This window comes from Bos mutus, chromosome 3 (genome assembly GCF_027580195.1).
Source record: "Bos mutus isolate GX-2022 chromosome 3, NWIPB_WYAK_1.1, whole genome shotgun sequence".
Classification (NCBI taxonomy): Eukaryota; Metazoa; Chordata; class Mammalia; order Artiodactyla; family Bovidae; genus Bos; species Bos mutus.
Window position 1 is genome coordinate 28117749 of NC_091619.1, and position 27268 is coordinate 28145016.

General features: G+C 39.5%; 1 protein-coding gene and 1 non-coding gene across 5 annotated transcripts in view; one reads left to right on the forward strand and one right to left on the reverse strand.

The window, feature by feature from the left end:
- PHTF1 (putative homeodomain transcription factor 1) overlaps positions 1-27268 on the forward strand; it is an 80188-nt gene that overhangs the window by 22350 nt on the left and 30570 nt on the right. For all 4 annotated transcript variants that reach the window (XR_011463629.1, XM_070367463.1, XM_070367462.1 and 1 more), the window contains exons 4-8: positions 6672-6741; positions 7160-7318; positions 20516-20672; positions 21874-22008; positions 23251-23410. Coding sequence is in view for 3 of the 4 variants with exons in the window: in XM_070367463.1 (XP_070223564.1) it covers positions 6672-6741; positions 7160-7318; positions 20516-20672; positions 21874-22008; positions 23251-23410 (681 nt within the window). In the remaining variant the exon portion in view is untranslated. The remainder of the gene's footprint in view (positions 1-6671; positions 6742-7159; positions 7319-20515; positions 20673-21873; positions 22009-23250; positions 23411-27268) is intronic.
- TRNAN-AUU (transfer RNA asparagine (anticodon AUU)) lies at positions 7841-7912 on the reverse strand. Its single transcript has one exon. It is a non-coding gene; the product is annotated as a tRNA-Asn (tRNA).

Sequence of the window (27268 nt, forward strand, 5' to 3'; positions counted from 1 at the left end):
TCTGGTGGGCAGGGCCATGCTCAGTAAATCTTTAATCCAAATCTAATTTGTCCTCCTAGGAAAGAAAAAGTGGTGAGGGAGGTTCAGGGAACATTTTCCTGAGGAACACTCAAAGATTCAGCTTTATTATCTGTTTTCTCTTCTGCGCTGTGCACACTCTGAAGATGGAGCCATGCTTTGACCTCTTTATTGCTCTATGCTGAGCTCAAGTAGAGTGTCTGGCATAGAGAAGAAGCGTGTCGTGTGTTTGTTGACTAAGAGAATGAATGAATGTGTTTCCATTGTTAAGTAAGGTTTTCATAATTCGATATTTACCTCTAGTTAATGCTAATTCTGATTCTATAACATTGTAGGTGAAAGTCTAGAAAGCAATAAAATAGAAAAATTAATTTGGCTCTAAAGTTAAGGCACTTTAAGCATCTTTAGTTAGAATAGTACTGATGCAGATATCCACAAGACCTATGTCTGGTAGAATACAATACAATATTTTTACTTTTAAAATTTTTATTTCTGAGTTCAAATGTAGCACAAGATCATTGTTATTCCCATGAATATTATGCGTATTTCAAAAACTAGTGTTTTTTCTAGAGGGCTATTTTTGCCCATGAAATGTCTAATTTTCAAAATTTGATTCCTTCTTAGATTTCACTTTGTTGCATTTAGAGTTTTAAACCTTTTTTATTTTTTGGTAAAATATACAGTTTGTAGTTAATTGGATAGAAATATAGGATTCACTTAAGAAATTGTTTGGCTGCATCTATTCAGTTAAACAGAACTAAAGATCAGTATTGACTCAGTATCTAAAATAGAGAAACATCAAATTATTCTAACCTTTTATTTTTATAATAATTTTAATGGTTAAATATCTAAAAATTTAATCAGGAACTAGCATATATGAGTGTTGATTGAGCATAAAATTAAAATTAATCTTTTAAAAATAGTTTTACTTATTTTTTAAAAATTTTTATTTTGTTTTGGGGTGTAGCCAGTTCACAAACAATGTTGTGACAGTTTCAGGTGAACAGCAGAAGGACTCAGCCATACATATGCATGTATCTCTTCTCCCCTAAACTCCCCTCCCATCCAGGTGGCCAAATAACATTGAGCAGAGTTCCAAGTGCTGTACAGTAGGTCCTTGTTGGTTACCTATTTTAAATATAGCAGTGTGTATATGTCCATCCCAAACTCCCTAACTATCCCTTCTTCCCATCCTTTGCCCCTGCCCCTCTGCAACCATAAGTTCATTCTCTAAGTCTGTGAGTCTCCTTCTGTTTTGTAAGTTCATTTGTATCATTTCTTTTTAGATTCCATAATATTTCTCCTCCTCTGTCTGACTTATTTCCCTCAGTATGGCACTGTCTAGGTTCATCCACATTGCTTCACATGGCATTATTCCCTTCTTTTTAATGGTTGAGTAATATTCCATTCTGTATATGTACCACATCTTCTTTATCCAGTCCTCTGAAACAATTTTCCTTATTAATACTAATGAAATAAAACTGTTAGGCAAACCAGGATTTTGAAACACAAAAGATAATTTACAAATTTGCTTGTGAGTCATCATATACAGCAAAGTTATCATGACTTTCAGATCCTGAGTCTTTCCTGCAAAACCATTTTTTATGTGTTAATAAAACAAAACATGTTCAGTAAATATGAATATACAGGTTTCCCCCATTATCCAAAAGTAGAGCATTCCTATGAAACTTTTTGTAAGCCAGAGTAGCATAAAGTGATGAAGTGATTATCTTAGGACATATCCTGCCAGCAGATGCATAAAATACACTGAGATACAGCACAGATGCTCACAGACACAGTTCAAAGCTGTGGGGGCTTGATGCTGAGACGCCGAGTATAGTTCCTGGTGAAGGAGCTTGAACGATGATGAACATTGAGACCACAGGTCTCCACTTGTCAGCAAGGCCCGTTGTACAATAGAAAGTCAAGAATGAGCAACCTATGGCCCGGGGTGGGGGGACATCCTCAAGGGGCCCCCAGTGTGACTGAATTCACAACATATTTACCATATACTCAGACAGAGTTGGTCAACTTGGGTAAGCAGTTGCAGCAAAAGAAGGGGAACCCTTGGCAGCGTGGCTTTTGCAACTCTGGGATGCAGGGGTGGATGGTATCATTTGTTCTGGGGTTGAGACAGAGCAGTTAGCATCTATAACTACTCACCCCTTGTTGAGACAAAGATTGCAGAGTGCTTATGCATCTAACCAAACACACCCTGATAGAATGGATTAACACTGCCATCCACACCATGTGGGCGAACATGGGAGAGCTCCCAGATATTGACTCAAGTGATGAGAGAACTGGGCATGAAGCAGTTGATGTTTAACCTAAATACCTGAGGCTCAGATGACAAGCATTTCATAGGTAGCACGTGAGATGCTATTTTGAACAATGCCCCGCTCACCTCTTTTGGATATCTGTATTCTGCACCCTATGTGGGGTGCCACATCTATGAGGCCACCTTGATGGTGGCTACCTTGGGAGAAATAGAGGATGGTGGCCAGCTAAAGGTTTTAGGAGTGTGAAGATCCAGAAGGGGGACCAATCTGGTAAAGACCCTGTCCAGGTGATGTAAATGCAGATGTGGGCCGATTTACTGGCAGTGGGAATTGACAGAAATAAAATTGATAAACAGCCCAATGCTGTACTCCTAGAGGGGCTTCCCAGGTGGTGCTAGTGGTAAAGAACCTGCCTGCCAGTGCAGGAGACATAAGAGACACAGGTCCGATCCCTGAGTCAGGAAGACCACCTGGAGGAGAGCATGGCAACCCACTCCAGTATTCTTGCCTGGAGAATCCCATGGACAGAGGAGCCTGGTGGGCTACAGTCCATAGGGTTGCAAAGAATTGGACATGACTGAATTGACTTAGCACGTACTTCTAGAGTTATGGAAGCGACTGAGAACTGAGCAGAAGTTTACCAAATGGGAGACGCATACACAGCAAGAGATACGGCAGTTCAGTTAAAATATTTTATGGTGCCCAAGGGTGCTCCTTCAGATGGCCTTTTCCACCTTGAATAGGGCTCAGGCCAACATGCCTGCCCACAGTGCCCAAGAGGGGACGGGAGGCCCCACGTGGAACTTGCTATTCACTGGTCACTGGCTAATATACAGAGTAATGGCCCTGGTTGACACCGGTGCCAAATGCAGGCTTATTTATGGCGAGCCAGAAGAGTTTCCGATCATAGGGCACACACTGATGGCTGTGGCAGTCAAGTGGTTAAGGTAAAAGCTGTGTCCTTACATTTAGAAATTGGGTGACTCCCTGTGCAGGTGTATACTGTGTATGTGTCCCTGATCCTAGAATATATTTTGGGGATAGATGTTCTGCAAGTCTTAATGTTACAGACCTCCGTGGGGGACTTTCATCTCTGAATGCCTGTGGTGAAGGCTGTTGTGAGGGGCTATACAAAGCATCCCCCACAGTTACTGCCAGCGCCTTGGAGGGTGACAGCTGAGAGACAGTATCACCTACCAGGTGGCTATGAAGAAACGGGCGCCACCATTGCCGAGCTGGCAAAAGTGGACATTGTACAACCCGCCTAGAGTCCAGTCCATTTAACTCCCCCGTGTGGCCTGTTCGGAAGCCTGATGCTCATGGGGGATGACTGTGGATCACAGAGAACTAAGTGACGCGGTGCCACCTATGCATGCCCGTTGACACTTACCACCGTGTAGTGGACTCAGCTAATGCTTTTTTCTCTATAGCTATAACAGCTGGGAGCCAGTGTCACTTTGCATTCACTTGGGAGGGATGCCAGTGGACGTTCCAGGTCCTTCCCCAAGGGTACCTGCATAGCCCAACTATATGCCACAGGCTGGTTACAGAAGACTTGGTCAAATGGAAGCATCCAGCATCAGTGAAATTGTTATGTTGATGTTGTGTTTACTGTAAAGGCTATGTCCTGTGAAAGCGGTGTCCTTTGTGTGTCCTTACATTTAAAAAATGTAATCATGTGGGTGACCTGTGAACAGCACAAAATCCCCTCCTTGAAGGGGTGGGCCTGATGCCTGTGGGGGCTTTTGCAGGTAACATGAGTTCCAGGTTGCATCTTGGGTGACGAGTGCTATTTGTTGTATCCTATACTGCTGTTATGGGATGTGGATCCAAGGGTCAGCATCAACTCACCAAGGGACTATCATGGAAGATGGACTGTGCATGTATTGTGAGGCAAAAGACCCTGCAGGGATGGAATGTAGGAAGGAGCAGTTAGCCAAGATGGCGGTGGCCGGGTGCTCTTGCCCTACGGCCTCTCACCCCACATCCTGTAAACCGTGACGTCACATGGTTATGTAATAGCTGAGATCATTTATAGCACTGTGCCTGTGCATCAGGATATACTCACTTGGCCACGGGGCCACTTTTGTTCTGTGTGCCTGTATAAGCTCACCTGAAAAGCCCTTGCAGCTGCATTTTGGCTGTGTCTGCTGGGTCAGCCATCAGAGAATACAGCATGGCTGTGTTACAGCTGCCTTGCGAGCCCAGAGAGAATAAATGTGTCTGCAGTTCCTATGGCTCCTCAAGTTTCCTTCCAGCTTCTTCACTCACACCTTGCCCACCCTGGGTTCAGTGAACGGTGTGAGAAGTGGGACACTTGGTTTCCCCACTTTAATAAATGTTTCTAGCGTCTAAAATAGAAACGCTTGCTTCTACCTTCTCCTCAACCCTCCCCTCCTCTTAATCCGTGGTGAAATATGGCAAAGTCTAGCTTCAAAAGCAACAGCAAACCAACCCTGGAATCAGTTCACACTTACTCACCACTGTGTCCTGTCTGGACTTCATTAGGACTCTAGTGAAGGATAGTTTTGCCTTAGAGTTCACACTCCTCTATTGGGCTGCACCCCACAGGCCTCCAAGGTCTGTGCTCCGTGCAGCTTCCAGACCAAAGAAAGAGCTTGGAGTCCGTGACAGAGACTGGCTTAATGGATGGGGGAGCTTGCCTGTCTGAAACAAGTCCTGGAGTGACAGCCCAGCATGTGTAGTGGATGGCATGGCAGGCAGGACAGGGTGGCAGTCTCTGCTCCAAAATGAAAAATTCAATAGAAGAATTTGAAGAAATTTCTAGAAAGCAGAACAAAAAGACAAAAGAGGTAGAAAATAGAAAAGTTAAAAGTCTTAGAAGAAATTTAAATGTAAATTATGAGAAAATGTCCCTAAAACTGAAAGACATGTATTTCTATATGGAAGGGATTCTCAGCACAGTAAATGATAAAAGACTCGTATATCAAGGCATATCATTATGTGATAAAGTACATGATTTATCATGAATGTTACTTCTGTCAAAAAAAAAAGACATCATTCTGAACACCATGGATAAAGTGAGGGTTAAGAGGAAAGAATTTACATTCAAAGGATCAGGAATCAGAATAGCGTTGGAGTTTGCAACAGCAACATTGGAAGCTAGAAAACCATGAAACAGTGTCTTAATTCCTGAGGGAAGATGATTAACAACTCAGAATTCTGCATCTAATGCAGCTTTATTTGTATTGGTTTTGGCTGCACTGGGCCTTCATTGTTGTGTGCAGGCTTCTCATTGCTGTGGCTTCTCTTGTTGCAGAGCACAGGCTCTAGGGTGTGTGGACTCATAGTTGTGGCACAAGGGCTTAAATTGCCCCATGGCATGTGGAATCTCTCCGGACCAGGGGTCAAACCCATGCCCCCTGCATTGGCAGGCAGATTCCTAACAACTGGACCACCAGGGGAATCCTCGAGTGTAGCTTTTAATCAAGTATAAGGGCAGAGTAAATTTTTCAGACATACAAGGATTGAGAACGTGATCTTCTGTGACCCGTTTTCTCAGGAAGCTGCTAAAGGAATGTGCCCCAAGAACGTGGATAGAGCAGTGACTCACTGCAGAGATGGGGAAGGGGATTATCAGGGAGCGAGAAGTTCTGGGGTGACAGACGTGCAGCAGGCCCAGACAGCAGCTCGTCCAACTGTAGCAGCAAGATTCTATCTTGCTGGGTCCTGGGAAGGGGGTTTCCAGGAATTTTTTTTTTTTTTCCTTTAGGGAAAAAAAAGACTTAGATTAATTTTCTGGCATTTGAGTATTTGGAAACTGATAAATTATTTTCACTGACATCATAGAATACATGGAAAAATACAGCACACAAGGAATCATTCATAAACAACTAATTACTGATTTGCCAGAAATTGACTGTATTGTGAAGATAAATGCTTTTGGGTGGAAGTTAGGTTGTAGGAGTTAGTGCTGTGTAAGAGAGCTTAATTCTCATATATTAAGAGTGCATAGATGATTTTTTAAATCAATAAATTGAAAAATAGCAGTATAAACATATTATTTAGACCTATGTAAGTAAACAACAAGAAAAAGGGCTAAAAAAGATGAAAGCTATTTGTTTTTAATGAATAAAATTGGGAGAAGTGGGTAAGGTGCGTTAGGGACTACCTATTTTTCACTTACTGACCTTTTGGTACTGTTTGATTATTTTTAAAGATAATAAAAGTATATGCACGTGTTACTTGATAAAACTTAAACAAATACTAATGACAGATTCCTTTAAGGGCATTAGGGTTAAATGTACCAGTAAAAGGGAGTCAGGAATAGAGAAAAAAGATGTAAGCTTATCTTTTGTTTTAAAGGGGATTCTCAAAACTTTATTTCTGTTTTTTTGTTTTGTTTTATTCTAGGGCTTCAAAAACAAACCAAAAAAGATGGGTCACATAAAGGCAGACTTGATTGATGTTGACTTAATCAGAGGTGAGTTCTAAAGTTGACTTGTTTCTTTTAGGTATATCATCATGTTATTTCCTTGGAGTGCTAAAGATTCTTCTTAGATATCGTCTCTAAATTCCCCAAAGTAGTGTTCTTCCCTCATCATTCAGGCTTTAGCCTTCTTTCCCCTTTGCTTAATGTGGCTATGTAAATTGCAAGGTTTCCGTGAGGGTGAAAGAGAGATGAATTTGGAGACCTACTGCTGTGAAATGAAGAAAAATGTATTGTATATCATTCAAAGGAGGCTGACTGAGGTTAGTATATGTTTGGAACATCTAAGTGGATTCTTTTTAACTGAACAAGTTATGTGCTAATTTTTGCTCGCACTTGTTTTTAGTGTAGTGTTACAAGTGGGCGTTCGTGTATGAAAATGTTTGATGTTTTGTTTTATGTATATTTAAAGGCTCAACATTTGCCAAAGCCAAACCTGAAATTCCATGGACATCTCTGACTCGGAAGGGGCTTGTTCGAGTTGTGTTTTTTCCACTTTTCAGCAGTTGGTGGATTCAAGTTACCTCTTTAAGAATCTTTGTTTGGCTGCTACTGCTTTACCTCATGCAAGGTAATTGGAGAAGTTTGAATAAACTATGAGTTTCTTTTTGCTGCTTATGCTATTACATCATGCAGACCTTCCTGTTCTTATATTTACCCTTTCATTTGATGGTTTCATGTACAAAAAAATGAAGGGACATTCACTATTTCGAGATCATCTTAAATTTGTTTGTTCAGAGAGAGCAGATATGATTGTCTAACTCTTCTCTCTTCAATTTCTTTCCACCTGTCTCATTGACCAGACCTTTGTAAACTTTTCTTCTGACTGAGCCTCGAATCCTCAAGGTTAGATCCCAGATTCTTTTCTCTAGGTACTCTTATCAAACCTTGTTCCTTTAACAAGGTGATTCTCAAAATAATATCTTCAAACTGACCTCTGCTGAACTTCAGGCTTGTAAAGTGAAAGTAAAGTCGCTTAGTCATGTCCAACTCTTTGCGACCCCATGGACTATAGCCTACCAGGCTCCTCTGTCCGTGGGATTTTCCAGGCAAGAGTACTGGAGTGGTTTGCCATTTCCTTCTCCAGGGGATCTTCCCAACCCAGGGATCAAACCCAGGTCTTCTGCATAATAGGCAGACGCTTTACCGTCTGAGCCAGCAGGGAAAACATAGGCTTGTAAAGCCAATTGCCTATTTGACATTTCCATATGAAGATTTAATAGGTATCTTGAACTTAAGTTATATTTGGATATAATTGAATTTTAATTTTTTTACAATCTTCTTTTGTACATGCTAAACTGGACATGGAACAACAGACTTGTTGCAAATAGGAAAAGGAGTACGTCAAGGCTGTATATTGTCACCCTGCTTATTTAACTTATGTGCAGAGTACATCATGAGAAACGCTGGGCTGGAAGAAACACAAGCTGGAATCAAGATTGACGGGAGAAATATCAATAACCTCAGATATGCAGATGACACCACCCTTATGGCAGAAAGTAAAGAACTAAAGAGCCTCTTGATGAAAGTGAAAGAGGAGAGTGAAAAAGTTGGCTTAAAGTTCAACATTCAGAAAACTAAGATCATGGCATCTGGTCCCATCACTTCATGGGAAACAGTGGCTGACTTTATTTTTTGGGGCTCCAAAATCACTGCAGATGGTGATTGCAGCCATGAAATTAAAAGACAGTTACTCCTTGAAAGTTATGACCAACCTAGACAGCATATTGAAAAGCAGAGACATTACTTTGCCAACAAAGGTCCATCTAGTCAAAGCTATGGTTTTTCCAGTAGTCATGTATGGATGTGAGAGTTGGACTATAAAGAAAGCTGAGCACCGAAGAATTGATGCTTTTGAACTGTGGTGTTGGAGAAGACTTTTGAGAGTCCCTTGGACTGCAAGGAGATCCAACCAATCCATCCTAAAGGAGATCAGTCCTGGGTATTCATTGGAAGGACTGATGTTGAAGCTGAAACTCCAGTACTTAGGCCACCTGATGTGAAGAGCTGACTCATTTGAAAAGACCCTGATGCTGGGAAAGGTTGAGGGCAGGAGGAGAAGGGGATGACAGAGGATGAGATGGCTGGATGGCATCACCAACTCAATGGACATGGGTTTGGGTAGACTCTGAGAGTTAGTGATGGACAGGGAGGCCTGGTGTACTGCGGTTCATGGGGTCACAAAGAGTCAGACTGAGCTACTGAACTGAACTGATTCTTCAGATCTCCCCCCATTTCATTAAATGATTCCATCAACCACCCAATTTTCAAGTGAAAAATTAAGTCTTCCTATTCTACCCTAATGGCTCAGAGGGTAAAGAATCTACCTTTAGTGCAGGAGACCTGGGTTTTATCTCTGGGTTGGGAAGATCCCCTGGAGAAGGGAATGGCTACCTACTCTAGTATTCTTGCCTGAAGAATTCCATGGACAGAGGAGCCTGGTGGGCTGCAATCATGGAGTTGCAAAGAGTCAGATGCAACTGAGCAACTAACACTTTCACTCCCTTCTACTCTGTTGTCAACTCTCACATCCCATCTGTAACCATGTCTGTAAGTCTGACCTCCAGAATATGTCTTAAGCACCTAACCCAGTCTCTGCTGCCACCATCATAGGCCACAGCCCCAGCATCCCTTTGCCTTGATCACTGGAACAATGTCTATTCTGAGTTTTCTTTCTACCCATCATTCTTTTCACAACAGTTAGAGAAATCTTTTTTTTTTTTTATGTGAAATCTCTTGTTTTTTTTTTTTTAATTTTTATTATTATTATTATTTTTTTACTTTACAATATTGTATTGGTTTTGCCATACATCAACATGCATCCGCCATGGGTGTACACGTGTTCCTCATCCTGAACCACCTCCCTACCTCCCTCCCCATGCCATCCCTCTGGGTCATCCCAGTGCACCAGCCCCAAGCTTCCTGTATCCTGCATCGAACCTGGACTGGTGATTCGTTTCTTATATTATACATGTTTTAATGCCATTCTCCCAAATCATCCCCCCCTCCCTCTCCCACAGAGTCCAAAAGACTGTTCTATACATCTGTGTCTCTTTTGCTGTCTCACATACATGGTTGTCGTTACCATCTTTCTAAATTCCATATATATGTGTTGGTATACTGTATTGGTGTTTTTCTTTCTGGCTTACTTCACTCTGTATAATAGGCTCCAGTTTCATCCACCTCATTAGAACTGATTCAAGTGTATTCTTTTTAATGGCTGGGTAATACTCCATTGTGTATATGTACCACAGCTTTCTTATCCATTCATCTGCTGATGGACATCTAGGTTGCTTCCATGTCCTGGCTATTATAAACAGTGCTGCGATGAACACTGGGGTACACGTGTCTCTTTCAATTCTGGTTTCCTCAGTGTGTATGCCCAGCAGTGGGATTGCTGGATCATAAGGCAGTTCTATTTCCAGTTTTTTAAGGAATCTCCACACTGTTGTCCATAGTGGCTATACTAGTTTGCATTCCCAGCAACAGTGTAAGAGGGTTCCCTTTTCTCCACACCCTCTCCAGCATTTATTGCTTGTAGACTTTTGGATCGCAGACATACTGACTGGCGTGAAATGGTACCTCATTGTGGTTTTGATTTGCATTTCTCTGATAATGAGTGATGTTGAGCATCTTTTCATGTGTTTGTTAGCCATTTGTATGTCTTCTATGGAGAAATGTCTATTTAGAAATCTTTTGAAATGGAACCTATATCACATTTCGCTGCTTAAAACCCTTTAGTGACTTCTTATTGCTCTTAGAATAGAAGCCCAAACCTCCTCACCAGGGCCTCCAGTGCCCTACGTGGTTGCTCCTCTGCTGAACTCTCGGATGCCATGTCTTAGCACTTTCTTCCTTGCTCACTGCAGGCAGAGGCCTTTTTCTTTTCCTCACCCAGGGCTTTTCTTTCTGATTGAAATAATTGTAAGGTTTTTCACATGACTCTCTTTTCTCTCATCTTTAAGATCTGCACTCAGATGTAGCTTTCATAAACTTGCCGTATCTGTACTTTCTAAATAGTCCTGCCACCCCTCAGTCACTGTCACAGGGGGGGACTATGTGTCACACATCACTACCTGATGTTTTCTCTCTTCTCACTATGTATAGGGACGCAGTGTATGCTCTTCACTGTACTCTGTTGCTTATCAGAAACACTTCCTGAAAGAGGGCAATGTAGATATAGTGATTCCTGAGCAGATAGATGTGAATTAGAAGAAAGAGTAGGTGAAAGGGGAAGGTTGGGTTAGGGTGATAGAATTTGGGGTGATTTTTATTTTCTTTTATATGCATCAGTTTTTTAAAATTGTCTTCAAAAATATAATTTAATTGCTGCATAATGTTCCATCATGTGGACACACCATCATTTCATACTATTAAGTTGACCAAAAAGCTTTCTTGGGTTTTCTGTTAAGATGTTATGGAAAACTTTAACAAACTTTTTGGCCAACCCAATATTTTAAAGTCTGTATGGATTTACCATACAGGATTTACCATAAACACTTTTTATAACTATTTAATATTCCATTATATAAAAGTACCATAATTCACATAAGCTTTCTCATTTAGTGAACATTTAGGTTGTTTTTAGGATTTCCCTATTAATTAATGCCATCATGAACAAAATTTTTCATATATTATATATTTGGAGTTTATTCTCTGAAATAAAATTAACAGATCAAAGACCTTAAAGATATTAAGGTTTTTAGTGCATATAGTGAAACTGCTGGTGACAGTTCTTTTGGAAAGTAGTAGATTGTGTTTTACCACAATCTTATCAGCATTATCATAATTTAAAAAATGTTACCTAATTTGATATACAAAAGTTAGTATTTTGCTTGTTTAATTTGCATTTCTTTGGTTACTTATAAGGATGAAGTTAAATATTTTTCCACATGTTTGTTATTAAAGAATTTCCTTTCTTGTTGAGATAAATTATATATATTAAATTTTCACATATGCTGTGGTGCATTTCTGGACCATATATTCTGTACCATCAATTTGCCTGGTTATTTTCATATCAGTGCCATATTTCTTTAATTACTGTAGCTATTTAATATATAGTAACATTGAGCAGGACAAGTATTCCTCGATTACTCTGTTTTTTCCAACATTTTCTCTTAGGTATTCTTACTTGCTTACTTTTTGCAAAATAATTTAGAATATTGTATCATGATCAAAGACCAAAAAAAATTGAAATTTGGACTGGAACTCCCCATACCCCACTCCAAAATATAGATATATATTTGGAGGGAATAGAGAGAAAATTGGTATTTTTCTCCTTTTAGTCAAGTCTTCTATTATATCTTTTTGTAAAGCTTTGTAGGAATTTATTTTTTTCTTACAAAACTTGCTTAGATCTTGTTAAGCTCATTTTTTTTTCCATATGGTAGAATACACATAAAATTTACCATCTAACATTTTTAAGTATACAGTTCAGTGATACTAAGTCTATTCACGTTACTAGTGTGCTATTACCACCATCCATCTCTAGAGCTTTTTTCATTTTTCCAAATTGAAACTCTGTACTCTTAAATCAATAACTCTCCACTTCCTCCTATCCCCAGCACCAGACAACTACCATTCTGCTTTCTGACTGTATGAATTTGACTCCTCTAGCTATCTCACATAAATAGAATCATACTGTATATCACTTAGCATAATGTCTTCAGGATTTATCCATTTGTAGCCTGTGCCAATATTTCTTTCCTTTCTGAGGGTGAATAGTAACTGACTGTGTGTATAGACCACACTTTGTTTATGTATGTCATCCATCAGAGGATGCTTGAAAGTAAAAGTTGCTCAGTCGTGTCCAACTCTTTGCAACCCCATGAACTATACAGTCCATGGAATTCTGGAGTGGATAGCCTTTCCCTTCTCCAGGGGAACTTCCCAACCCAGGGATCGAACCCAGGTCTCCTGCATTGCAGGCGGATTCTTTACCAGCTGAGCCACAAGGGAAGCCCAAAACTACTGGAATGGGTAGCCTATCCCTTCTCCAGGGGATCTTCCTGACCCAGGAATCGAACCAGGGTCTCCTGCATTGCAGGCAGATTCTTTACCAACTGAGCTATCAGGGAAGTTCCATATTAAAGGAAAATAGTTTGCCTTTATTTTTGTTGTTGCTGCTTTAGGTATGAGGCTTTTTATTTGCTTATGTATTTTTACTAGTATTTGCTCTTATATTTGCAAGATTTTAGTTTGTATTAAAATTGTTATAACCAGCCGTTTTCTAAACTCTCATTTTTTCTAACAGTTTTTCAGTGCTTCTCTAGGATTTTCTAATTATACAGCCGAATTGTTAGTGTAATGAAAAGTTGGTCTTTTACCATACATTTGATTTCATAGAATTAGTCTACATATTTAGAGCAGTGTTAACAGGAAGAGTGGTCACCCTGTTTTGTTTCTGTTCAGAATGTCTTCATTAATATGATGCATGTTGATTTTGCTTATATGTTCTTTAGTATATGTGCTGTCAAAGTGAGTACTACTTATATATTCTTTTTTTTTTTTTTTTTGGTTGGTTGCATGTTAACATATTTTTACATTCCTAGTATTTTAGTAAAGATTGACATTTAAGATTAATACAAATCAGGAACAGATGTTTAATTTTACGGAATGTGTTTTCAGTTCTAGAATTGGACCAGACTTCACATGTTAAAGGCACAGTCCTTCCCAAGATACCAGCCTTACTTTGGGGATCCCTAGGGCTATCCTTGGAGAAGGCAATGGCACCCCACTCCAGTACTCTTGCCTGGAAAATCCCATGGACGGAGGAGCCTGGTAGGCTGTAGACCATGGGGTCGCGAAGAGTCGGACACGACAGAGCGACTTTACTTTCACTTTTCCCTTTCATACATTGGAGAAGGCAGTGGCAACCCACTCCAGTGTTCTTGCCTGGAGAATCCCAGGGACGGGGGAGCCTGGTGGGCCGCCGTCTATGGGGTCACACTGAGTGGGACACGACTGATGTGACTTAGCAGCAGCAGGGCTATCCTTACTCTGATCAGCCTTTCAGGGTCCCCCACTCATTCCCTCAGGTTTGATAATTCACCAGAATAACTCAAAGCATTCAGGAAAGTGCTGTATTTACAGTTTTATTATAGCAGAAGGATACAAATTAGGAGAGACGTACAGGGCAAAGTCTGGGCGGGCTCCAATCAGGAAGTTTTTGTCATCTTTAGGGATGTGTTACCTTCTATCCCTGATGGATAGCAATATGCACAAGGTATGACCAACCAGAGAAACTCACCCAAGCTTTGGAATTCAGAGTTTTCATTGAGGGTTTATTATGTAGGCCTGGTTGATTGAGTCACTGGCCATGGAGTTAAACTCAGTCTTTAGCTCCTGTTCCCTCCCCAGAGATCAGGGTGATATAATGTAGTTCAGAGCCCCAGCCCTCTAATTACATAGTTGGTATTTCTGGTATGGCTACTCCTATTCTTAGTCATTTTATTGGCATATATTACCTGGTGTGGTCCGAGGGACCCACCATGAAAACAAAGATACTTTCCAACACTTGGGAAATTCCAAGAGTTACCTCCCAGGAATCAGGGACAAAGGCCTTTTACACAATTGGTAATTGAGATGACATGTATGCACATGATCAAAACTACATCCTATTAAAATATTAAATTTCATAGATTCTGTCTAAGTCAGCAATTCCTTAAGTGCCTAACATGTCTGTGCCAAGTACACTTTTAGGCTCAGAAAGATTTCCTACTCTCCTTCTAGCATAAACCCTATGTGGTCTTGGTGAATTATTCTCTTGCTATATTATCAAATTTACATTGAAGTATTTTAATCATTCATTCAACAAATAATTGCGTGTATACTCTGCGCCAGATACTGTCTTGGTATGGCAGTGAACAAAATAGACAAATATCCTTGCCGTCATGGTACTTAACATTTTAGAGGTAAATTTGTATCCATATTCACAAGTCTGCAAGGTCTGTAGTTTATTGTTTTCTTGCTGATGTTGTGTTTGTTGGGTATCAGTTTGTTGTTCAGTTCCTCAGTCATGTCTGACTCTTTGCAACCCCATGGACTGCAGCATACCAGGCTTCCCTGTCCTTGACTGTCTCCTAGAATTTGCTCAAACTCACATCACTGAGTCAATAATGCCATTCAACCATCTCCTCGTCTGCCTCCCCTTTCCGTTGCCCTCAGTCTTTCCTAGCATCAGGGTCTTCAGCAGCAAATAGTCTCTTCACATCATATGGCCAAAATATTGGAGCTTCAGCTTCAGCATCAGTCCTTCTAATGAATATTCAGGACTGATTTCCTTTAGGATGACTGCTTTGATCTCCTTACTGTCCACGGGACTCTCAAGAGTCTTCTCCAACATCACAGTTCAAAAGCATCAGTTCTTCAGCGCTCAGCCTTCTTTATGGTCCAACTCTCACATCTTACATGAATACTGGAAAAACCAGATCTTTGACTAGATGGACCTTTGTCTGCAAAGTGAGTGATGTCTCTGCTTTTTAATATGCTATCTAGGTTTGTCATAGCTTTTCTTCCAAGGAGCAAGTATCTTTTAATTTCATGGCAGCAGTCACCATCACAATGATTTTGGGGCCCAAGAAAATAGTCTGTCACTGTTTCCATCTTTTCCCCATCTATTTGCTGTGAAGTGATGGGACCAGATGCCATGATCTTAATTTTTTGAATGTTAAGTTTTAAGCCAGCTTTTTCAGTCTTCTCTTTTACCTTCATCAAGAGGTTCTTTAATTCCTCTTCGCTTTCTGCCATTAGGGTGGTGTCATCTGCATATCTGAGGTTATTGATATTTCTTCCAGCAATCTTGATTCCAGCTTGTGTTTCATCCAGCCTGGCATTTCACATGATGTACTCTGCATATAAGTTAAATAATCAGGGTGACAATTTGCAGCCTTGATGTACTCCTTTCCCAATTTTGGACCAGTTTTGTTGTTCCATGTTTGGTTCTAATGGTTGCTTCTTGGTCTACATACACGTTTCTCAGGAGGCAGATCAGGTGGTCTGGTATTCCCAGCTCTTGAAGAATTTTCCAGAGTTTGTTGTGATCCACACAGTCAAAGGCTTTAATGTCAGTGAAGCAAAAAGTTTTTCTGGAATTCTCTTGCTTTAACTATGATCTAGTGGATGTTGGCAATTTAATCTCTGGTTCCTCCACTTTTTCTTAATCCAGTTTGTACATCTGAAAATTGCCGATTCACGTACTATTGAAGCCTGACTTGAAGGATTTTGAGTATTTCCTTGCTAGCATGTGAAATGAGTGCAATTGTGTGATAGTTTGAATATTCTTTGGCATTGCCCTTCTTTGGGATTGGAATGAAAAGTGACCTCTTCCAGTCCTGTGGCCACTGCTGAGTTTTTCAAATTTGCTGGCATATTGAGTACAGCACTTTCACAGCATCATCTTTTAGGATTTGAAATAGCTCAGCTGGAATTCCATCACCTCCACTAGTTTTGTTTATAGTAATGCTGCCTAAGGTCCACTTGACTCACACTCCAGGATGTCTGGCTCTAGGTAAGTAACATACCATCATAGTTATCTGGGTCATTAAGACCTTTTTTGTACAGTTTTTCTATGTATTCTTGCCACCTCTTTTTTAATATCTCATGCTTCTGTTAGATCCATACTGTTTCTATCCTTTATTGTGCCCATCTTTGCATGAAATGTTCCCTTGTTATCTCTAATTTTCTTGAGATATCTAGTATTTCCCATTCTATTGTTTTCCTCTATTTCTTTGCATTGTTCACTTAAGAAGGCTTTCTTATCTTTTGTTGATATTCTTTGCAACTCTACATTCAGATGGGTGTATCTTTCCTTTTCTCCTTTACCTTTAGCTTCTCTTCTTTTCTAAGCTATTTGTAAGGCCTCCTCTGACAACCGTTTTGCCTTTTTGCATTTCTTTTTCTTGGGGATGTTTTGGTCACCGCCTCCTGTACAATGTTGTGAACCTCCATCCATAGTTCTTCACGGACTTTATCAGATCCTATCCTTTGAATCTGTTTGTCACTTCCATTCTATAATCAGAAAGGATTTGATTTAGGTCATACCTGAATGGCCTAGTGGTTTTTCCCTACTTTCTTCAATTTAAGTCTGAATTTGGCAATAAAGAGCTCATGATCTGAGCCACAGTCAGCTCTAGGTCTTCTTTTTACTGACTGTATATAGCTTCTCAATTTTCAACTGCAAATAATATAATCAATCTGATTTTGCTACTGACCATCTGGTGATGTCCATGTGTAGAATCTTCTCTTGTGTTGTTGGAAGAGGGTGTTTGCTGTGACCAGTGCATTCTCTTGGCAAAACTATTAGCCTCTGCCCTGTTTCAGTTTGTACTCCAAGGCCAGACTTGCCTGTTACTCCAGGTATCTCTTGACTTCCTACTTATTTGCATTCCAATCCCATATGATGAAAAGGACATCTTTTTTTGCTGTTAGTTCTAGAAGGTCTTGTAGATCTTCGTGGAACCATTCTTCTTCTTCGGCATTAGTGATTGGGGCATAGACTTAGATTACTGTGATGTTGAATGGTTTGCCTTGAAAATGAACCAAGGTGATTCTGTCGTTTGTGAGATAGTATCCAAGTACTGCATTTTGAACTCTTTTGTTGACTATAAGGCCACTCTATTCCTCTAAGGATTTCTTGCCCACAATAGTAGATATAATGGTCATTGGAATTAAATTTGCCCATTCCTGTCCATTTTAGTTCACTGATTCCTAAAATGTCGATTTTCACACTGTTTTTTGAATGTATAATAATTAGAATTTATTTAAAGTGTACAATGCAATGCAACTGACATATATATATATATCTGTGAAAATATAATCAAGGTATATAATAAATCAAGGTAATGAGCAAATCCACCCTTCCCCAAAGTTTTCATTTGCCCATTTATAATTCATCCCTCTCCTCTGTCTCCTTTGTTCTCTCTTAGAAATCACTTATCAGCTTTCTACTAATACAGATTAGTTTGCACTTTCTAGAATTTTATATAAGTAGAGTAGAATTTGTGCTCTTTTTTGATTGACTTAGTAGGAAAATTATTTTGAAATTCACTCTTGTTGTTGTATGCATCAGTACTTGATTCCCGTTGCTGGGTAGCATTCCATTTTATGAATGGGACATTGTTTATATTTTCACCTGTTGATGGATATTTGAATTTTTTTCAATATGGGACTATTACAAATATAACTGCTATGAATATTCAGATACAAATGTTTGTGTGCACATACGCTTTCATTTCTCTTGGCTAATACCTAAGAGAGTAATGACCTGATCTAAAGGCACTCCCAACATTCCATGTCTTTCCTTACTCCCAAGTAATGACCCTGGGCACTTTGCCTGTTGTATAAAAACCTTGCAGTTTTCTAGGTTCATTTAATTCCCCTACCCATTACAAATAGATGGGGAAACAGTGGACACAGTGTCAGACTTTATTTTTGGGGGGCTCCAAAATCACTGCAGATGGTGATTGCAGCCATGAAATTAAAAGACACTTACTCCTTGGAAGGAAAGTTATGATCAACCTAGACAGCATATTCAAAAGCAGAGACATTACTTTGCCAACAAAGGTCTGTCTAGTCAAGGCTAAGGTTTTTCCAGTGATCATGTATGGATGTGAGAGTTGGACTGTGAAGAAGGCTAAGTGCCGAAGAATTGATGCTTTTGAACTGTGGTGTTGGAGAAGACTCTTGAGAGTCCCTTGGACTGCAAGGAGATCCAACCAGTCCATTCTAAAGGACATCAGCCCTGGGAGTTCTTTGGAAGGACTGATGCTAAAGCTGAAACTGCAATACTTTGCGAAGTCTTCGCATGCAATACATGTGAAGAGTTGACTCATTGGAAAAGACTCTGATGCTGGGAGGGATTGGGGGCAGGAGGAGAAGGGGACGACAGAGGATGAGATGGCTGGATGGCATCACTGACTTGATGGACATGAGTTTGCGTGAACTCCAGGAGTTGTTGATGGACAGGGAGGCCTGGCGTGCTGCAATTCATGGGGTTGCAAAGAGTCAGACACGACTGAATGACTAAACTGAACTGAACTGAACCCTTTGCAATACAGTTGCCATATGCATTATAAGTTCATATATTATAAACCCCACAAGATAACAATTTTTGTTTTAAATCAGCCAATACATTTTAAGTAGAGTAAAATGACAAATTGTGTTTAATTTTACCAAGGTATTTACCATTTGCAATACTCTTCATTCCTTCTTGAGGATCCACATTTTAAGGATTAGAAGTAATGCAGGCCTTTGGTGAGAAATCCTTAGTTTTTTAATCTGAAATATTTTTGTTTTACTGTTGCTTAAAGGTTATTTTGTCCGAGCAGAGAGTGGAGGGTGGTACATGTATTGCTGTTGTTATTTTCCAGCACTGCTGCGATGTCTCAGTGTCTTCAGCCCCTTACTCCTTCGATGTTCACTCTTGCCATCTCCTGTTTGACTATTTCCAATTTACCTTGATTTATGGACATAACATTCTAGGTTCCTATGCAATATTGGTCTTTAAAGCATCGATCTTTACTTTCACCACCTGACACTTCCACCACTGGGCGTCATTTCCGCTCTGGCTCAGCCTCTTCATTCCTTCTGGAGCTATTTCTCTCTTCTTTTCCATTGGCATATTGGACACCTACTGACCTGGAAGGTTCATCTTTCAGTATCATATATTTTTGCCTTTTCATACTGTTGATGGGGTTTTCAAGGCAAGAATGCTCTTCAGGGTATTGCTGCTGCTGCTGCTGCTGCTAAGTCACTTCAGTTGTGTCTGACTCTGTGCGACCCCTTAGACGGCAGCCCACCAGGCTCCACCATCCTTGGGATTCTCCAGGCAAGAACACTGGAGTGGGTTGCCATTTCCTTCTCCAATGCATGAAAGTGGAAAGTGAAAGTGAAGTCGCTCAGTAGTGTCTGACTCTTCACGACCCCATGGACTGCAGCCCACCAGGCTCCTCCGTCCATGGGATTTTCCAGGCAAGAGTACTGGAGTGGGGTGCCATCGCCTTCTCTGCTTCAGGGTATTAGGGAATGAAATTAATTTTTCTCCACATAGAAAAGTTCGTATAGCACAAGAATCATCTTTGTGAGCAAGTCTGAAAGAACTAATCTGTAAACTTGTATCTGGAAGTTTTGGGAGATAATTTGTAATATTTTTCTGTTTCTTTCATTTTTTATATCTTTGGACATTTCGCACATGCAGAGAGGCAATGTAGCATAGCAGTTAACAGTAAGGACTCTAGGAATTCCCTGTCGGTCTAGTGGTTAGGGCTCCATGCTTCCACTGCAGGGGCCTGGGTTCTGTCACTGGTCTGGAAACTAAGATCTCACATGTCACACTGTGCAACCCCCACCCCGCCCCCCACCTCTCAAAAAAGACTCTGGAGCCTAGCTGCCTGGGTTCAAATCTTAAATCTACTAATCGCTACATATAACTCTGGGCCTTGGAAAATACTGTTCCTCTGAGCAGAGCAACAGTACAAAGGATTATATGACAGCTAGTTGTTTTGTGGTGGAAATATCTAGAAATACCTAGACTATCGTCTTGCCAGAAAGGCATATCCTCTGGACACATCATTTTTCACTTGCTCTGTGATGCAGGGCTTCAGGTTTTCACCCAGCTAATGTGCAGGTGGATTGTATTGAAGGAAATTATGTGCTTTCACCTGTATCCTTTTTACATGATAGATTTTTGGAGAAATAATCTGTATGATTATTAGAATTGATTTTAAAGATGAGCCCTAATGGTTTCCATTTTGAAACCTTTTCCTTTCAGTGATAGCACTCGTGTTATATTTTATGATGCCTATCGTGAATGTAAGTGAAGTCCTCGGACCCTTGTGCCTTATGTTACTCATGGGGACTGTCCACTGTCAGATTGTGTCTACTCAGATCACAAGGCCATCAGGGAACAATGGAAATCGGAGAAGAAGGTGAGATGAGAAGTTACACTTGTGGTTGTGTATTTTCTAGGAGAGGCATTGTAGAACAGAATCTTGAAGTAAAATAATAAAAAGCCTTCCTCTTTTGCGTATATTTTTCATTATTTTTTTTGGCTAGAAGAAATTGAGTGCTTTACTTTTACTTTTCTCCCTGATGCTAAGAAACTTTGTCATAAACTTTTAACCGGGAGGGGGTCATTGAGTACAGTTGTTTAAAAGGATAATTTCTATACTGTATTATTCCTTACTAAAATTTTCCTTAAATGATGATTTTTGTAAAGCATTCTTCACAATTCAGTCTTAAAATTTGGTGAAAATTCACTATATACAAGGATCTTAGTATGTCTGATTAATGGTATTAATATTCTTAACTTTTTTCAATAGTAAATAAAAAGAATTGATTTCTACATGTTCTAAACTTTTAATAAAGATTTAACTTTTCTACACATTGGATTCATGTCATGTCTTTACTGATCATGTGCTGTGTATGGGTTTTGGAACTGTTAAACGTTTTTAAAGTATATATGGTATTATCTTCCACAAGTCATCTTTCCTCAGAGTATTGATAGGTTTTTGTTCCCCCAAGGAGTTTAAGATTTTTTCATTTGGTGCAAAGAATTTCAACATATTTATACTTATTTTTGAATGTTACTTTCTAAACATGTTTTTTTTTTCTCCCCAGAAAAGAATACTCCTTGAAAATTCAGTTTAATTTATTTAATGTTTTCTAAAGAAATTAAATATTTTGCTGTGTCTCATTGGTATTTACAGGATATATCTTTTCACTGCATAGGATAGCCAAAAAAAAAAAAAAAATGATTGCTTGCTATTATTTCATGTTTCCCTGATTAAATGTGCCAAATGGGTAGATTTCTGACATCCATATTTAAAGAAATTGTTCTTTTTTTTTTTTTTAGTGTTTCCTGAAGACTATTGGTCATATAGAAGAAAATTTTCCTGCTAGTAATATTTTTGAATAGCAGTTCTATTTCTTTAATGAATGAACAAAATGATACCCTTTGGTATCTTTGGAATCTGTTTTTGCCCTTAAATCAGAAATGTTCATGCATAATGTATCCTCATTATGAGAAGTTCATTATACTTAATTTCAGGTGGTAAATGGTAGGGATATTCTAAGCAGAAATAGAAAAGGTCTTGAATAATCTGAAGTTGTTGAAATATTTTTTTGTAGAAAATTACGAAAAACTGTGAATGGTGATGGGAGCCGAGAGAATGGAAATAACTCCTCTGATAAAGCCAGAGGAGTGGAAACTTTGGAATCTGCACCCCTTAATGGTAGTTTTTGGAGGACTCTCTTTGGCAACAGGTGGGAAGTCTTATTAATACTTCCCAATTTTCACATTTTCACCAAATTAATACTTATTAACACTTCCAATAAAATGGAAGTTTTACGTGTTTTTGTGTTCACTTTAGTGTTTGCATAGTACATAACCTGATTAGGTTTTAGGACTATGCAGTGTGAGCATATTATCATAGTGGTGTGATTTTAAAAGTTCTAGAGTGGTTTTCTTACAGTGTCACCAGTGTCTGCCGTATTACCCATGAGTCCAGTTACCTACCATAAAAGTGCCCTTCTGTTTGATCTTTAGTGGCTTTTTAGACCACAAGATTACAGAAATATAAATACTCTCAAAGATTAAATATTTTAAGCCATATTGGCAAATGTCTTGAGAGAAAGAAGAACTTTTAAGAGATGACGTATTTTTCAGTGTGAGAGCTGATTCCTCTTTAGATGTGGGATGCAGGGCAGGAGGCTGCTGTCAGTGGGCTGTAGGACAGAAAGGGAGATGAGTCTAAGACAACTTCGACCTCCTGCATGATTTTGTAGGTCATGACAGCGGTACTGTGACTCGAAGAAATACTTATTTTTGTCATATATTAATGTTTGTGACTCAAAAGTAAAGTGTTCTGCAGCTTCATTTTTGAAGACAAATTGTGTCCACCTATTTTTCTAAAGATAAGTTGAAGCATTTGAGTTCTTTAGCTGAACATTGTGCTGGGCACTGCACTTTCCTCTTCTCAGTGATTTACCGTCTTATTAGGAAAGTAAAACTAGCAGGTATGAGGCAGTCACAACAATGTAAAAATACCGTAAATGGTATCATGCTGACTAAAGGCCATGCAGTTCAGCAGATGGAATGACTATTCTGGGGTGACACAGTCGGCAGGAGTCACGGAAGAGCTGAGAGTTACTGGGCTTTGAAGGACGGAAGAGGGAAGGACATCCTGTGAAGTGTAACAAACAGGCAGTGTGAGGGAGGGGTTGGCTTTGTGTTTGAGAGGAAGACTGTGAACCTACTTCCTTGCAAAACCAAAAAGAACAGGATTCCTCTCAATCAACTGACCCAAGTCTTTGCAGACTAGAGAGAGAACTATATTCTGGCTTCCTACACCCTTAGGAAAGCTGGAGAGCCTGAAAAACACGATTTCTGAATCTTCTTGATTTCCAGATTAACATATTCTACTCCTCAGAAGAAAAGTGGTTTCATGAAAGATACTACTTTCAGAAAACTAATTATTAATCATTTTTTTTCCTTTAAAAAAATAGGATGAAAAGAGTTAAATTAATATGTAACAGAGGGACGGAAACTGACTATGATTCAGGTTGTCTGCATCCTATCATCAAGAAGAGACAGTGTCGACCAGAGATCAGAATGTGGCAAACAAGAGAGAAAGCAAAATTTTCCGATGGAGAAAAGGGCCGTAGGGTAAGATTTAGATGAGTATAAGTATTACCTGGTCCTTTTCTTGTGTAAAATTTTCTATTCTTAGACTCTGCTAAAAGCACACAATAGATTCTAATAGATTTGTGGCATTTGAAATGTAAAACCAAAGGACATGAAAAGGAGAACACCATGAAGAATAATATGAAGATTTTACCTTATTCTTCCAATTTCTAGGGCCAGAGCTTATTGTTATATCTGCCCCTGGTCCAGACTTAGGAGGAGGCTGGTAGATTCAATGAACAGATTGGTGTAGAGGCTTCCATGTCATCTTCCAGAGAGGCAGGAATAGTGTGTGTTAAGGTTTGGGAAAATATTTTTATGTTTAGATAGAGCTATTATTCTGCTTTATGTCTAAAAATAACTATACTTTTGTGTTATAGTCATGAAATATTTTCTATTTGTTAGACTGTGGCATTTATGAGTTATAAAAAGCTAATTTTTTTTGAGCCATTACTGCAATCAGGCACTATTCTAAGTGATTTACATGTAATAACTCACTTAATTCTTTCAACAGCTCTGTGAGATAGATGCTTTTATTTTTTTTTAATGTTTTAACTGAAGGATAATTGCTTTACAGAATTTTATGGTTTTTCTGTCATACATCAACAAGAATCAGCTATAGGTACATGCATGTCCCCTCCCTCCCAGACCTCCCTCCTCTCTCCCTCCCCCTCCCACCCCTACAGATTGTCACAGAGCCCTTGTTTGAGTTCCCCGAGTCATACAGCAAATTCCCATTGGCTATCTATTTTACATATGGTATTGTAAATTTCTGTGTTACTCTCTCCATATATCTCCCCTTCTCCCTCCTTTCCTTCCCCATGTCCATAGCTCTGTTCTCTATGTCTGTTTCTCCATTCCTGCCCTGAAAATAAATCACCAGTGCCATCTCTTTAGATTCCATATATGTGTGTCAGAATACGATATTTATATTTCTCTTCTTGACTTACTTCACTCTGTTTAATAGGGTCTAGGTTCGTCCACCTCATTAGAACGGATTCAAATGCATTCCTTTTTGTGGAAGGAACTCCTCAGGAAGGCTGAGTAGTATTCCATTGTGTATATGTACCACAGCTTCTTTATCCACTCATCTGTTGATGGACATCTAGGTTGCTTGCATGTTCTAGCTATTGTAAATAGTGCTGCAGTGAACATTGGGGTACACGTGTCTTTTTCCAATTTTGATTTCCTCAGGGTATATGCCTAGAAGTGGGATTGCTGGGTCATATGGTGGTTTTATTCCTAGCTTTTTAAGGAATCTCCATACTGCCTGCCATAGTGGCTGTATATGTTTACATTCCCACCAGCAATGCAAGAGTGTTCCTTTTTCCCCACACCCTCTCCAGCATTTGTTGTTTATAGACTTTTTGATGATGGCCATCCTGACTGGTGGTATCTCATTGTGGTTTTGGTTTGCATTTCTCTAGTGTTCTTGCCTGGAGAATCCCAGGGATGGGGGAGCCTGGTGGGCTGCTGTCTATGGGGTTGCACAGAGTCAGACACGACTGAAGCGACTTAACAGCAGCAGCAGTAGTAATGAGTGATGCTGAGCATCTTCTCATGTGCTTGTTAGCCATCTGTATATCTTCTTTGGAGAAATGTCTCTTCAGATGCCTTTCCCACTTTCTGATTGGGTTCTTTGCTTTTCTAGTATTGAGCTGTATATAAGCTGCTTGTATATTTTGGGAATTCTTTGTCAGTTGTTTCCTTTGCTATTATTTTCTCCCATTCTGAGGTTTGTCTTTTTACCTTGTTTGTAGTTTCCTTTGCTGTGCAAAATCTTTAAAGTTTAATTAGGTCCCACTTGTTTATTCTTGTTTTTATTTCCATTAATCTAGGAGGTGGGTTATAGAAGATCTTGCTTTGATTTATGTCATCGAGTGTTCTGCCTATGTTTTCCTCTAAGAGTTTAATAGTCTCTGGTCTTACATTTAGGTCTTGAATCCATTTTGAGTTTATCTTTGTGTATGGCTTTAGGTAGTGTTCTAATTTCATTCTTTTGCACATAGATGTTCAGATGTCTCACTTATTGAAGAGACTGTCTTTGCCCCGTTGTATATTCTTGCCTCCTTTGTCAAAAATAAGGTACCTGTAGATGTGTGGGTTTATCTCTGGGTTCTCTGTCCTGTTCTATTGGTCTATATTTCTGTTTCTGTGTCAGTACCATACTGTCTTGATGACTGTAGGTTTGTAGTATAGTCTGAAGTCAGGACGGTTGATTCCTCCAGCTCCATTCTTCTTTCTCAAGGCTTTGGCTACTCAGGGTCTTTTGTGTTTCCATATGAATTGTGAAATTTTTTATTCTAGTTCTGTGAAAAATGCCATTAGTAATTTTGATAGGGGTCACATTGAATCTGTAGATTGCATTTGGTAGTATAGTCATTTTCACAATATTGATTCTTCCTACCCAGGAATGAGGAATATCTCTTCATCTGTTTATGTCGTCTTTGATTTCTTTAATTAGTGTCTTATAGTTTTCTGTATACAGGTCTTTTGTCTCTTTAGATAGGTTTATTCCTAGATATTTTATTCTTTTTGTTGCAGTGGTAAATGGTATTGATTCCTTAATTTCTCTTTTTATTTTTCATTGTTAGTGTATAGGAATGCAAGTGATTTCTGTGTATTGACTTTGTACCCTGCGACTTTGCTGAATTCACTGATTAGCTCTAATAATTTTCTTATAGTTTCTTTTGGGTTTTCTATGTATAATATCATGTCATCTGCAGACTGTGAGAGTTTTACTTCTTTTCTGATCTGGATTCCTTGTCTTTCTTTTTCTTCTATAATTGCCGTAGCTAGGACTTCTAAAACTATGTTGAATAATAGTGGTGAGAGTGGACATCCTTGTCTTGTTCCTGACCTTAGAGGGATTTATTTATTTATTGTCATCACCATTCCAATGAGGAACTTGAGGCCCAGAGAGATTTAATTACTTACCTAAAGTTACATTGATGAATGTGAAAGAGGAGAGTGAAAACGTTGGCTTAAAGTTCAACATTCAGAAAACTAAGATCATGGCATCTGGTCCTATCGCTTCATGGGAAATAGATGGAGAAACAGTGGAAACAGTGTCAGACTTTATTTTTTGGGGCTCCAAAATCACTGCAGATGGTGATTGCAGCCATGAAATTAAAAGACGCTTATTCCTTGGAAAGAAAGTTATGACCAATCTAGGTAGCATATTGAAAAGCGGAGACATTACTTTGCCTTCAAAGGTCCATCTAGTCAAGGCTACAGTTTTTCCAGTGGTCATGTATGGATGTGAGAGTTGGACTGTGAAGAAAGCTGAGTGCTGAAATTGATGCTTTTGAACTGTGGTGTTGGAGAAGACTCTTGAGAGTCCCTTGGACTGCAAGGAGATCCAACCGGTCCATTCTAAAGGAGATCAGTCCTGGGTGTTCTTTGGAAGGACTGATGCTGAAGCTGAAACTCCAGTACTTTGGCCACCTCATGTGAAGAGTTGACTCATTGGAAAAGACTCTGATGCTAGGAGGGATTGGGGACAGGAGGAAAGGGGGATGACAGAGAATGAGATGGTTGGATGGCATCACCGACTCAATGGACTTGAGTTTGAGTGAACTCCGGGAGTTGGTGATGGACAGGGAGGCCTGGCGTGCTGCAGTTCATGGGGTTGCAAAGAGTCGGACACGACTGACTGACTGAACTGAACTGAACTGAAAGTTACATAGCTAATAAATAGAAGAGCTGTGATTCAGACTTGACTTTGACTCAAGCCTGTGCTTCTAACCTCTACATTATTTAAATTATTTAGTTTCAAGAAAGCTTAATATTTTTCTTTATTAAGACCAACGAATATGTAGGTTTGTTCAGCTTTGACTT